General features: G+C 40.8%; 1 protein-coding gene across 1 annotated transcript; it reads right to left on the bottom strand.

Moving 5' to 3' along the window:
* Window positions 1–545: 545 nt before the first annotated feature.
* On the bottom strand, window positions 546–11,845 carry slc22a5 (solute carrier family 22 member 5; the record flags this gene model as incomplete). Its single annotated transcript, XM_083647194.1, has 10 exons — window positions 546–1,550; window positions 1,765–1,900; window positions 4,736–4,918; window positions 5,570–5,784; window positions 5,909–6,003; window positions 6,419–6,545; window positions 8,569–8,740; window positions 9,089–9,243; window positions 10,181–10,284; window positions 11,456–11,845. The coding sequence occupies 10 exons, from the start codon at window positions 11,843–11,845 to the stop codon at window positions 1,460–1,462; spliced, it is 1,668 nt and encodes a 555-aa protein (XP_083503320.1). The 3' UTR covers window positions 546–1,459.
* Window positions 11,846–13,335: the final 1,490 nt, after the last annotated feature.

The following is a 13,335-nucleotide window of genomic DNA, read 5'->3' as shown; positions in this document are numbered from 1 at the left end:
TGACTGTACTTTCCACGCAGAGATCACGTTTCAGTACCGCCCTCTAACTTTCCCATGTAGACCTAAATGTAATGGGAATCAAAATAGCTCATTGCAGTCTTTCACAGCACCTTGTTCTACAAGTCTGTCACTGATTCCCTTTCATAGTTTTCCACCCTGCCCCTAAATGCTTTTTATTAAATTTAGACACTTTCCACATGAGAATCTAAGATACACAAATGACAGCAGTCTCAAGCTATTTGTGTCTCAACCTTCCTTTACATACTTGCTTAAAACTCTGCTGAATCACCACTGGTTTTGCCTAGATATATAAAGAGAAGCGAAGGTAGATTCAGGAGGAGGTGAGAGCTGCAGTGGAAGACGTCTTGCCTAGCCCAGAGAACCTTCAGCTGGTGTAAAGGGGAGACTCCAAACTGTCCACTGTGCTCAGCAGGAGGAGGTGAGCATCAGGTGGGAGTTGGGTGAGGTTTCTAGGGTTGAATTGGGAGGAAAAGGTGCAACATATATGTTCCTCTTTCAAGATACACAACTGAATTCAAATATAAGGAGCAACTTTAATAGAAAACAAAACGGGAACAATTTTATCCAACATGGATGATAGCAGGTCACTGAAGGAACACTGTTTTTGTTTGTTATTCACACATTTCTAATCGATAGTCACACTTTTCACTTTTCCTCCCCAAAAGAAAAGAGAAAAGAAAAAGAAAACAGAAGCACATCTTCCATCTTTGTCTGCAGGAAAGTCTGTTCAACCATCAATGCACCCACACCGCCATGCAGCACCATGTGACTTCAGCATGAGTCAACAATGAAAGTGTATCGTGAATCAAATCATCCATGACTGAACTCATCACTATCAAATTAAATATGCTAAAAATATTCATTCATATTATTCTTGACCACAATTTCTCCATTTCCTAAAATTAATTTCCCAACAATGTAAATCCTTTACAAAAATTATAAAAACTGCAACAAGGGCATAAGGTGATATGGTACAACTTGTTTACAATTTTCACAAACAATTGATAGCAGCGATGCAAAAAAAGGACAAAATAAGCAAATACAGCAAAGCTGAATAAAAATCAATCATGAACATGCCAATGATTTACATGGCAACTCTGCACACTGTGATATTTGTAAGAAATATTTAAGATGGTTTTGTTGCATACTGTGTCATGGTTTTGCTTGTTACTTTCAACTGAGAGGATGTTAACTTTCCCCTTTTCTTTCTTCCCAAGCTTCCTTCCACATTACATTCACATGAAAAGGACAGATGATCAGATTCTGTACAGGGCCAATAACTGACATAATGTCAATAAATGACATTCTACACATCTGAACCTTTCACACATAGCTTAGACAAGCAGCACATTGCCTTCCTTTCATGACGCCTCATGCTGTGTGGATGCTGTGTGAAGTCAACAGAGCCGTTTAGGCTTCAACACAGCAAGAGTTTGCACTAGAGTTTGACCTCACGCAGTACAGATGGGCTGCGTCTTCCACACGCGTCTTCCAGGTTGTATGCCTTCTTTTTAGATTGCCTGCACAACCTGGTGTAGAAGGAATAGAGCATGCGGCAAATGAGCAACAGATACCGATGACAGAGATGTGCTGGAGAACATTGATACTTATGCAGCTGTCTAAGTTCTTTAATCTAACTGGGTCCAATGTAATTTAAGGTTGTTATGGATGATAAGGTGCAAAAGAGTCAATTCATGTGTTGGGAAGAACTCTTAGGAGAAACATAGTTTTAAATGTACATACCCTCGATATTCCTGCATCTGCTCCACTGTTTCTGGAAGATCTCTGTTGAGTGTCTCGGGGAGGAAGAGGTTAACCACAGATGAGCCAATAGTGAGACTTCCCATGAGGATATAAGGCAGAAACTTATTATAATTACCTGCAAATAGAAAATGCAAGAAGACGTAAGAAATAAATACGACGACAAAATTGCTCAAAGCTCTCTATTATTTAGAAAATGACATCCAACTGTTTGAATAATTGATTTTAGATCAAACATTTATTGTATTTGTGACAGAGTAATTCCAGCTAAACTCTTTTGGAGAAAACTAATTATATGAGGACCAAAAGTGTATCACAATCACAATGCCACTCAATCAGAGGCAGAGGCAGTCTTGTATGGAAAACGAGTTGGATTCATAATAACCCAGCCCCGACCTGCCCCTTTTTTAACCCCATTTTAACTATTTTAACCACGACCCAAATCATAAGCCTAACCTTAACCAAGTTGTTTTGTTGCCTAAACCCAACCAAGTTGACAGGGCTCCACTTTGGCATGCACATTGCACAGCACACACGTTTTGAAAGTGGAAATGCGTGTTACTTACATCCTCGGGTGAGTCCAGGTTGACTGGGATACATATTGGACAGAAGACTTGAGTTTGCGCTCATCCTTTCTCTATACATACCTAAATAGATGATGGAGCTATGATGCTGCAGATGCTTTCTCTATACGTACCTAAATAGATGACGTATGGAGCTGTGATGCTGCCGATGCTTTCTCTATATACGTACCTAAATAGATGACGTATGGAGCTGTGATGCTGCCGATGCTTTCTCTATACGTACCTAAATAGATGACGTATGGAGCTGTGATGCTGCAGATGCTTTCTCTATACGTACCTAAATAGATGACGTATGGAGCTGTGATGCTGCAGATGCTTTCTCTATATACGTACCTAAATAGATGACGTATGGAGCTGTGATGCTATGCTTTCTCTATACGTACCTAAATAGATGACGTATGGAGCTATGATGCTGCAGATGCTTTCTCTATACGTACCTAAATAGATGACGTATGGAGCTGTGATGCTGCCGATGATTTCTCTATACGTACCTAAATAGATGACGTATGGAGCTGTGATGCTATGCTTTCTCTATACGTACCTAAATAGATGATGTATGGAGCTGTGATGCTGCAGATGCTTTCTCTATACGTACCTAAATAGATGACGTATGGAGCTGTGATGCTATGCTTTCTCTATACGTACCTAAATAGATGATGTATGGAGCTGTGATGCTGCCGATGCTTTCTCTATATACGTACCTAAATAGATGACGTATGGAGCTGTGATGCTATGCTTTCTCTATACGTACCTAAATAGATGATGTATGGAGCTGTGATGCTGCAGATGCTTTCTCTATACGTACCTAAATAGATGACGTATGGAGCTGTGATGCTATGCTTTCTCTATACGTACCTAAATAGATGATGTATGGAGCTGTGATGCTGCCGATGCTTTCTCTATATACGTACCTAAATAGATGACGTATGGAGCTATGATGCTGCAGATGCTTTCTCTATACGTACATAAATAGATGATGTATGGAGCTGTGATGCTGCAGATGCTTTCTCTATACGTACCTAAATAGATGACGTATGGAGCTGTGATGCTATGCTTTCTCTATACGTACCTAAATAGATGATGTATGGAGCTGTGATGCTGCCGATGCTTTCTCTATATACGTACCTAAATAGATGACGTATGGAGCTATGATGCTGCAGATGCTTTCTCTATATACGTACCTAAATAGATGACGTATGGAGCTGTGATGCTGCAGATGCTTTCTCTATACGTACATAAATAGATGATGTATGGAGCTGTGATGCTGCAGATGCGTTCTCTATATACGTACCTAAATAGATGACGTATGGAGCTGTGATGCTATGCTTTCTCTATACGTACCTAAATAGATGATGTATGGAGCTGTGATGCTGCCGATGCTTTCTCTATACGTACATAAATAGATGATGTATGGAGCTGTGATGCTGCCGATGCTTTCTCTATACGTACCTAAATAGATGACGTATGGAGCTGTGATGCTGCAGATGCTTTCTCTATACGTACCTAAATAGATGACATATGGAGCTATGATGCTGCCGATGCTTTCTCTATATACGTACCTAAATAGATGACGTATGGAGCTGTGATGCTGCCGATGCTTTCTCTATATACGTACCTAAATAGATGATGTATGGAGCTGTGATGCTGCCGATGCTTTCTCTATACGTACCTAAATAGATGATGTATGGAGCTGTGATGCTGCCGATGCTTTCTCTATACGTACCTAAATAGATGACGTATGGAGCTGTGATGCTGCCGATGCTTTCTCTATACGTACCTAAATAGATGACGTATGGAGCTGTGATGCTATGCTTTCTCTATACGTACCTAAATAGATGACGTGTGGAGCTGTGATGCTGCAGATGCTTTCTCTATATGTATCTAAATAGATGATGTATGGAGCTGTGATGCTGCCGATGCTTTCTCTATACGTACCTAAATAGATGACGTATGGAGCTGTGATGCTGCAGATGCTTTCTCTATATACGTACCTAAATAGATGACGTATGGAGCTGTGATGCTGCCGATGCTTTCTCTATACGTACCTAAATAGATGACGTACGGAGCTGTGATGCTGCAGATGCTTTCTCTATATACGTACCTAAATCGATGACGTATGGAGCTGTGATGCTGCCGATGCTTTCTCTATACGTACCTAAATAGATGACGTATGGAGCTGTGATGCTGCTGATGCTTTCTCTATACGTACCTAAATAGATGACATATGGAGCTGTGATGCTGCCGATGCTTTCTCTATATACGTACCTAAATAGATGACGTATGGAGCTGTGATGCTGCCGATGCTTTCTCTATACATACCTAAATAGATGAAGTATGGAGCTGTGATGCTATGCTTTCTCTATACGTACCTAAATAGATGACGTATGGAGCTGTGATGCTGCCGATGCGAGCTGCAGAGGAGCACACTCCGATGCCCACGTTCCTGAGCACAGTCGGGTAGATCTCAGCCGTGTAGATGTAGACCACGCTGAAGGCCATGGTGAAGCCAAACTTCCCTGTCATTTCCATCACCAGGGAGACATAGTGAAGGGCTGCGGGGGAGAGAGGGAGCATGTTTCACGTGCTACATTCCAAAATGACAGCATCTATCTTCTCTGATGAAGGGATTGCTAAAATGAAAGGAACGCTATTAAGTATCGTTTAATGCAGTGGCTCTCACCCTCTCATACTTTAATATGGTGGTCATTTCTGAGGTGGAACCACTGGTTTAATTGCCCTCTTGAATCATTTTCTTACAAGTTAATTAGGCTATACTGTACTTTCACCGTTTTCCCTTATTCCATGCTGGAATTTCCCATATTATTTTGAATTTCAAAAGAAAAAATAAACATTATATAACATTACATTATGGAAGAAAATCCTTGATATATACTGTATACTGTATATATACAATATACAGTATATCATTTTGTGGAGCAGACAGCAGCACAGCAGCAGACGGCGCTGAGGAAAGCCAAGGGCTCAATCGTGTGCTGCTGCGCATCATTAAAAAAGTGTTGAGTGCTGACGATTTCATTTATTTCAGTCCAATAGAGACAGCAGCCATTGAACTCAACGAAAAATGCAGAAAAAGGGGTATCCCATGCATTATAAATTGACGCCAAGGGGTCCTGACCAAACGGACGGCAGTGACGAGTTTGGAGTGAGAATGTGTTGGTTTTACAAAACACAAGAGGTCTTACTGTCGGGGATGAATTGGATGAGCAGAAGAAATCCTCCTCCAATGATGAGGAATGATGACAGGAGCGCTCTTCTTGGACATTTCTGCAGGAGCAAAGTAGACAAAATATAGGCCGGGACCTCGCAGGCCGCTGACAAGAAGCAGTTCATGTAGGGACTACCGCTTAGGTTGGAGGTGTTCAGGGATAATCCAAAATACCCGATGTTTATTGCCATCCTGAAAAAGAAAAAGAAAAAGAAAAAAATAAAGTAAAATGAATAAAATAAAGACAGGTTGTTTAATAATCATCAATGTTTGAAGATGCAGATATTTCTAAATGATAACCATTAAAGACACTCACCATAAAAGCAGACTCATCAGTGTGATGCATCTTATGTTTCTGGATTTCAGAATGTCAAGCATGGTATATTTCTTGGTCAGTGGCAAACCCTCCAACTGAAACCAATGCAAATAAGAAACTTAGTGTTGTAAAATCTTCTCAAGTAACAATAACAACACAAACACATTTCCAGTCAGCCCTTGTTAGTTTGTTTACTGTATTTATATATTACCTTTCACAGAGCAAAGAGTGCCATCTTAAAGTAATAATCCGCAATATTTTGCATTATGTAAAGCAAAAATGATGCTATTTACCGCTTTAATCTTTTCAAAATTTGGACTCAACTCATATGTGAAGATGTGTTTTAGAGCTACCATACCTGTATCTATACCATATACCATATCATATACCATAACTCGTTTTTGACCAAAATGTTGAGTAGGACCATTATAGTTTAAAGGTTGCAATTGTACTACTCTAAACTAAGTATGGCATTTTTAAGTTGAGTGTATGAATGCATGTGAACCTCACCTCAGACTCTTTAAAGATGACTGCTGGAGCCTCAACTTTGTTCTTTTTAGCAGCCTCTCTCACTATGGCCTCTGCCTCATCCACTCTTCCCTGGGAGACCAGCCAGCGAGGAGACTCTGGGATGAACCTGCACGGTCAACATACAAATATTATCACATCTCCTATCTCTGACTTCATAACTTGCATACATAAAGATATATAGAATGTAAGACATAGTGCATGATTCTATAGTTTAGTAAGAATATTTTCTCATTTACTTCACATCCAGATAAAATCCTATAGCACCATCTTAGTGGAAGAGGAGCCAGCACTCTATTCACAGTCTATGCAATTTTTTAAGAGTGCTTGCAAATTGTATCCCCTCCCAGGTTGTTGAACCTTTTACATGATTGATTGATTGATTGATTGATTGATTTCTTTATTTACGTGTCACACACGACACGACACGACAAAAACAGATACAAACTGAACTTCAGCTTCCATATTTCAGAATGCAAGATAGCCAACAAAAGGACACACGGTGTCATATAGAAAAATAGAACATATTCGTTACAAACCTATACAAACAGCATATTTTTTCTTCTTTCCCAGGCATTACTAATAAATTGAGCTATATCAAAAACTCTCTTATTAAAGAAATTAAAGAATTCAAGTCTAGTCACATCCTGTAACCAAAAAGCTTCAGGGTGAACAACAAACACTTTTTCATACATTGAATGTCTCAGGTCATCATACAGAGGGCAGTAAAACACAAAATGAATTTCATTTTCTATCTCCCCAAGGTCACAACATAAACACAACCTGTCCTCTTCTGGAACTGCGTTGAATCTACACTCGCAGATACAATTTTACTTGACCAAATCTAGGTTGATTCAGAATACATTAGACAATTTCTTCTCTGTCCAATAGAATATTCTCTGACTCAATAGGTATCAGGCTATGTACATCATCCTCGAATCAGCAGGGTCTCACAGGGCTCTATTTTAGGCCCCTTAATATTTTACTTCAACATGTTGCCCCTTGGTCATATTGTCCACAAACACAATGTCTCATTCCATAGTTGTGTGGAGGACACCCATCAGCTACAGTATATCTCCCTTTACAGCATAGTGACCAGACAATGACATGGGACCAAGTCACTTTGGTCCAAGTCTCAAGTAAGTCCCAAGTCATTTTGGTCCAAGTTTCAGGTAAGTCCCAAGTCATTTTGTTTTGGGCAGTCAAGTCAAGTACATTTTATGTCAAGTCAAGTTGAGTCCTTAGAATCAGAATCAAAATCAGAATTATTTTATTTGCCAAGGTATGTTTTCACATACTAGGAAATTGTCTTGGTGTGATTGGTGCTCATGTAACATTGATAATAACAAATATACAAGGCAAACAAATAAGATGTAAAGAATCTAAAAAGAAGAATTATAAAATATAAAAAGATTCAGATATTGACCGATATAGACAGTATTAACAGATATAAACAGTATTACAGATATAAAAAGTATTGCCAGCTAGGTGAGGTAGCCTAGGTTTGCTGTTTACAAAATATGTAGGCTACAGGGTGCATCAAAGGTAGCAGCAGTAATGAGCTTTGTGTCGACATGGTTTACAGATATTGACAGAGTAATCAACTACAATGATAAGGTGCATGATAGTAGCAGCAGAGTAATGAGCTTTTGTAGTGCACATGGAATTACAGGTATTGACAGTTAGTTAAGGCAAGTCAAGTCCCAAGTCAAGTCACTTTGCCCGGACCCCCAACCCCTACTCCCCCCCCCCCCCCTTCCCACCACCACCACCCTCCCCAATGCCACAATAACATTCCCAGTGTGCACTTGCATACCGGATTGTAATATTTTATATTTTATATTAACTGACAAACACAAACAAGTCATCCGACTCATCATCTCTCAAGTCAAGTAAAGTCGATTCACGAGTCTTTAACTTCCAAGTCCAAGTTGAGTCTGAAGTCAATTGTTTTTTGACAAGTTGTAATGATAATTTTGCTCTCACAAAGTCAAGTCGCAAATCATCAAAACAGTGATTCAAGTTGATTTGAGTCCAAGTCACCAAGCTCAAGTCCACATCTCTGGTAGCGACCCTGTATATGAGTGCCTCTCAGACAATTACTGTAAGTGCAAGAGTTATGAGGAACCTACCACCACAGAGGAATGTAGACCACAGAAATGGAGGAAAGGATGGCTAGAAGAGTCCTCCATTGTCTCACGCCATATGCAATCCAGGGCAGCGTCATGTACCCAATGCAATAGAAGAGGAAGGCCCCAAGAGTCGTGAAGAGCACACGCATAGATTTACTCAACACCTCTGTTCCTGTTTCAGATAACATAATCAATGTTTAGTGGTGTGTGTGTGTGTGTGTGTGTGTGTGTCGTGTGTGTGTGGGTGTGTGTGTGTGTGTGTGTGTGTGTGTGTGTGTGTGTGTGTGTGTGTGTAGGTGTGTAGGTGTGTGTGTGTGTGTGTGTGTGTGTGTGTGTGTGTGTGTGTGTGTGTGTGTGTGTGTGTGTGTGTGTGTGTGTGTGTGTGTGATAAAAGAAATACATTAGCAGAACATGAAAGCGGTCAGAGTTATCTTGACAGGAAAATACTCATCCAGGTGACAGGTAATTAATTATGCCTAAAGGATCTAAGACAGAACACGTAGAATTTTACAATTCCTACCCAGTACAAAAGCAGATATATACAGAGATATCTGGGAGGCTCCAACAAAGAGGAAGAGGATGCAGAACATCGTCCATGAACGAGAGAAGGATTGAATGAGGACAGCAACAGACTGGGTTGCAAGAGAGATGAACAGAACCTTCTTCCTCCCAAACCTGAATGGAAAAGAAATATAATTTCACCATTGACTCACAGACAAAATAAATCATATTAACTTTACCCCTTGATTATTGATGATTATTTGCCCCACTACTGCACAGAGCGCCTGTTTGGCCCGCTGCTGTACAGAGCGCAGTTTGCATGTATATTTAAAGTATATTAAGTGTGAAGTATCGGACGACCAGTTCTGAGGATCTGCAAAGGACACACAAACACACGCGCGCGCACGCGCACACACACACGCACGCACGCACGCACGCACGCACGCACGCACGCACGCACGCACGCACGCACGCACACACACACACACACACACACACACACACACACACACACACACACACACACACACAGTGCTGTACACAGTCCTGGAATTAGTAGATAGATTAACTAACCAAAATAAATACATAAATACATAAATAATTACAACTATCCAAGAATAAATAAAAGTATGAAAGATACATAACTATAACAAATCTGCAGACTAGCATCATCAAACTGACAAGCATGTTGATATTTGAACATCTATCACAGTAGGATGGCTGATGATTTCAAACTGGCAGGTGGGCATCTTTGAGCAATTGGACCAGTGTAAAGTAAAGAATATTTCTCTCTGCTAGTTCAAGTTTATCATTCAACAGTAGATGGGGCTATTGCTATTAGCAAACAAAAACTAATCTGGTCCAAGTCTCTCAGCCTACTGCTGAGTAGTCATTTTACTGAATCAATTCACTTGGTTGCCCGTTAATCATTACTTTTCTATTTTTGGCAACAGTTCTTGCAAACTTTTTCCATGATGAATGGTAAAAACTCAAATTATGCAATGCATTGATCCTGTGCAGACAGGCACATGTCTTCTATGCTGCACTGCATAAGGTTCATACGAAACATGTTAAAGTGCATTTTGGTGATTTTCACTCAAGGATGAAATACCTGTCAGAGAGCTGGCCTGAGATCAGCGACCCAAACAGGTATCCCACAAAGAGAGTTGAGGATGCAAAGGGAACTTTCCACTCTTCATCACAAACAAGGTCCCACTGTTGGAAAACATGAATTTGAAATTATTGTATATTGCAGCAGAAAAAAAGAGTAATTCTAAAGAAAACAATCAGAACTGATATTTCCTTCTGACTAACAAGGCTATGCAGAGCACAGTCTTAAACCCAATGTACACCAGATGCGTTACGGCTCTCTGCGGATCTGGTAAAACTGCCGGAACAGACTCTCGCCCATAATAGATAAGCAATACATGCGGTTCTATTTTTGTCGGATCCCGCATGTGTCTGACAGATTACATGGGTGTGGGTCTGTTCAGGCAACTGCACGGAGCCGTAACGCAGGGGGTGGACATAGGCCATTACTATAATTACATGCATTCCCTGGAGACTTACCCTAACACTAATAATGACTACTTGCCTAAAACTAACCCTTCTAACCCTAACCTTAACCAGTGACCCAAAATCAGCTAACTGGGGGGACACAGCTTTTGCCCCAATTGCACAAGCCATCCCCAATCACCTAGTCGGGTGTGTTTCCCCCCAATTTGGACTTAAGTTAAACCCACACCCACACCCACACACTACCCACCCACCCAAACACACACCCACCCACACACACACACACACACACACACACACACACACACACACACACACACACACACACACACACACACACACACACACACACACACACACACACACACACACACACACACACACACACACACACACACACACACAGACCTGTTTCAGGAGTGTTGTTTTGGAGAATATTACTTTCAAAGAATGTGTATAAATGTAGAGCTGTTTAAATCTCAGAGCCGTGCTAACTGGTTACAGTCTTGGACTGAAGAAATTTGGCAGAAGCCAAAATTAAGAACTTATTGTTTATTTAAAAATGAATTTAAATATGAAAAATATGTTATGTTTAATTTACCTAAAAACAAGAGGTCCTTATGTGCTCAGTTAAGATGTGGCATCCTGCCTTACATATTGAAACAGGTAGATACAGAGGGAGGGTGGAGGAGGATAGGATTTGTGAATATTGTGAGTTGAAGGAAGTGGAGAATGAATTTCATTTGATTTTGTATTGCCCATTGTATCATGATTTACGAGAGATACTATTTAAAAAAGGTCATGCAATTTGTCCTGACACGTAAATAAAACTTTCATTCATTCATTCATTCATTCACGCACACACACTGACCTCAGAGACGATGGTACATTGGTAGATGTCTCTGCTGTAGCTCCATCCATCCAAACAGCCCTCCTGCCCCAAGTCAGTGAGGTTGACGTCTCTGCCAGGAACGACTCCGCGAGCAGACAGGTTTCTGACCTCATCCAGCCCATACCTGCTGCACTTGCTCAGCTCTTCTTCTCCGTCCACCACCTGAAAGGGAATGATGGCCTTTCTCCACTCCTCAGTCAGGTTGACATCTGGAATTAGACAGTGGTGTTTCGGTGTTGCCCCAACAAAGATGATGTAAAGTCCGTTGAATCCAGTGGAGATATAAATAACGTTTAGAAGGAAGAATGTGCTCCAGAAGTAAGGGCCACTCTGGCCAAGGAACGCAGTGTCTTCATCATAGTCTCCCATGCTTTAGACAAATCTCTCCCCTGCTCTTGAGGAGGGGGAAAATGCCTCTGAAATTCTTCAGGATATGAGAGTTGGTATGCCCCTGAAAGACCTCAGCGCCTGAGACAGAGCAGTACTGTAAGGTCTCGTGGGCTGAGTGAGCCAAGCCGGTCCCTCAGTGGGACGGGGCCACAGCATAAAAACTTGAGAGTCCAGACCTGAGAGTGTGTTAAAGCTCCTGTCCAGCCTCAGAGCACAGCTGCTTCACAGCCCAGAGTGAGAAACTCTTTTAAGACTGCTGCATGACCCACCTTCGCTCAGTCGATTGGGAAAGCGGTTTATTCGAGATGAGTGGAGTGAGAGACCTGCTACTCATTGTTTTGATTTGATCAATACTGCAAGTAATGAGGGAAATGATCAAAGGCTAAAGAGTGGCCACATTCGCCCCCACCCATCCCACCCACCTACCCTCCCTCTCCCCCCTGTATAGGCTTTTCTGCTTGTAGCCAAAGTGGGATTTTCTCGAAACAACATTCCTTGCTTTCAAATAGCCCAAAGAATTACATGTGCCTGCACTCTAAATGTTGCTAAGTAGCATTAACACTCTGTTTGGACTATTCTTATGCCACACTTTTACTGTGGAGGCCTGCTAATGTTCATGTATTTAAAGTAGATGGGAGGTGGGAAAAGTTGCATTTCTTCTATTATTTTCGCAAAACTATGAAGTAAAGAACTGCTAAATGGTGAGAAATGTAAGCCTGAATGAAGCCTTTTAAATAAATCCAACTTGTATTATTAACCAACGTAGAAACATAAACATGTTTCATGTCATGTTGAATTTGTTGTGCAGGTTGTCTCAATGTATTTTCATATAGTGATCATTTACAGTGTAATTGAAATAAACCTATTGCTAAAATGTGTTTTACGGTATAATGTACACATTTAATCTTTTTGATATTAATTGTGCGTATTCTAGTATAATGGATATTTACTAAAGCATGCATATTGCACCTATATGCCCTGTTATACAACAGGTAGTTCCGGCCGAGCAATTTGATTGGACAAGAGGGATCCTACCAGTGCCGATATTTCATGATAACGCACTGGCGCTTCACTGTGTGTAGATCACTCCGCTTCACAGCTGCTGTAATCAACAAAACGCTTCACAGCTGTAGAGTAGACAGTAGTAAAGTAGACAGCCTGCAGTTAATTAGGCTGATTAGGCTACATTTTCTGCAAAGCAGAAAGCTGAGGGAACTATTTTTGTTGGCGGAGGAATAAATAGAGAAATCATATATTTTCTCAGCTTTTTGTCATTTTTTTAATCAGCTTTGTTTAATATAACTGTTATATAAAAGCAATATCACACTCGAGGTCATGCTGTTGTTGGCTAATATCGGCACTGCTGTGATTATCTTTGGCACTCGGCCTGCGGCTTCGTGCCTACGACCGAATCACAGCAGTGCCAATATTAGCCAACAACAGCACTCCCTCTCATGTGATAATGCTTA

This window comes from Poromitra crassiceps, assembly GCF_964638095.1.
Source record: "Poromitra crassiceps genome assembly, chromosome: 1".
Taxonomy (NCBI): domain Eukaryota; kingdom Metazoa; phylum Chordata; class Actinopteri; order Beryciformes; family Melamphaidae; genus Poromitra; species Poromitra crassiceps.
This window is presented reverse-complemented; position numbering and strand designations above follow the sequence as displayed.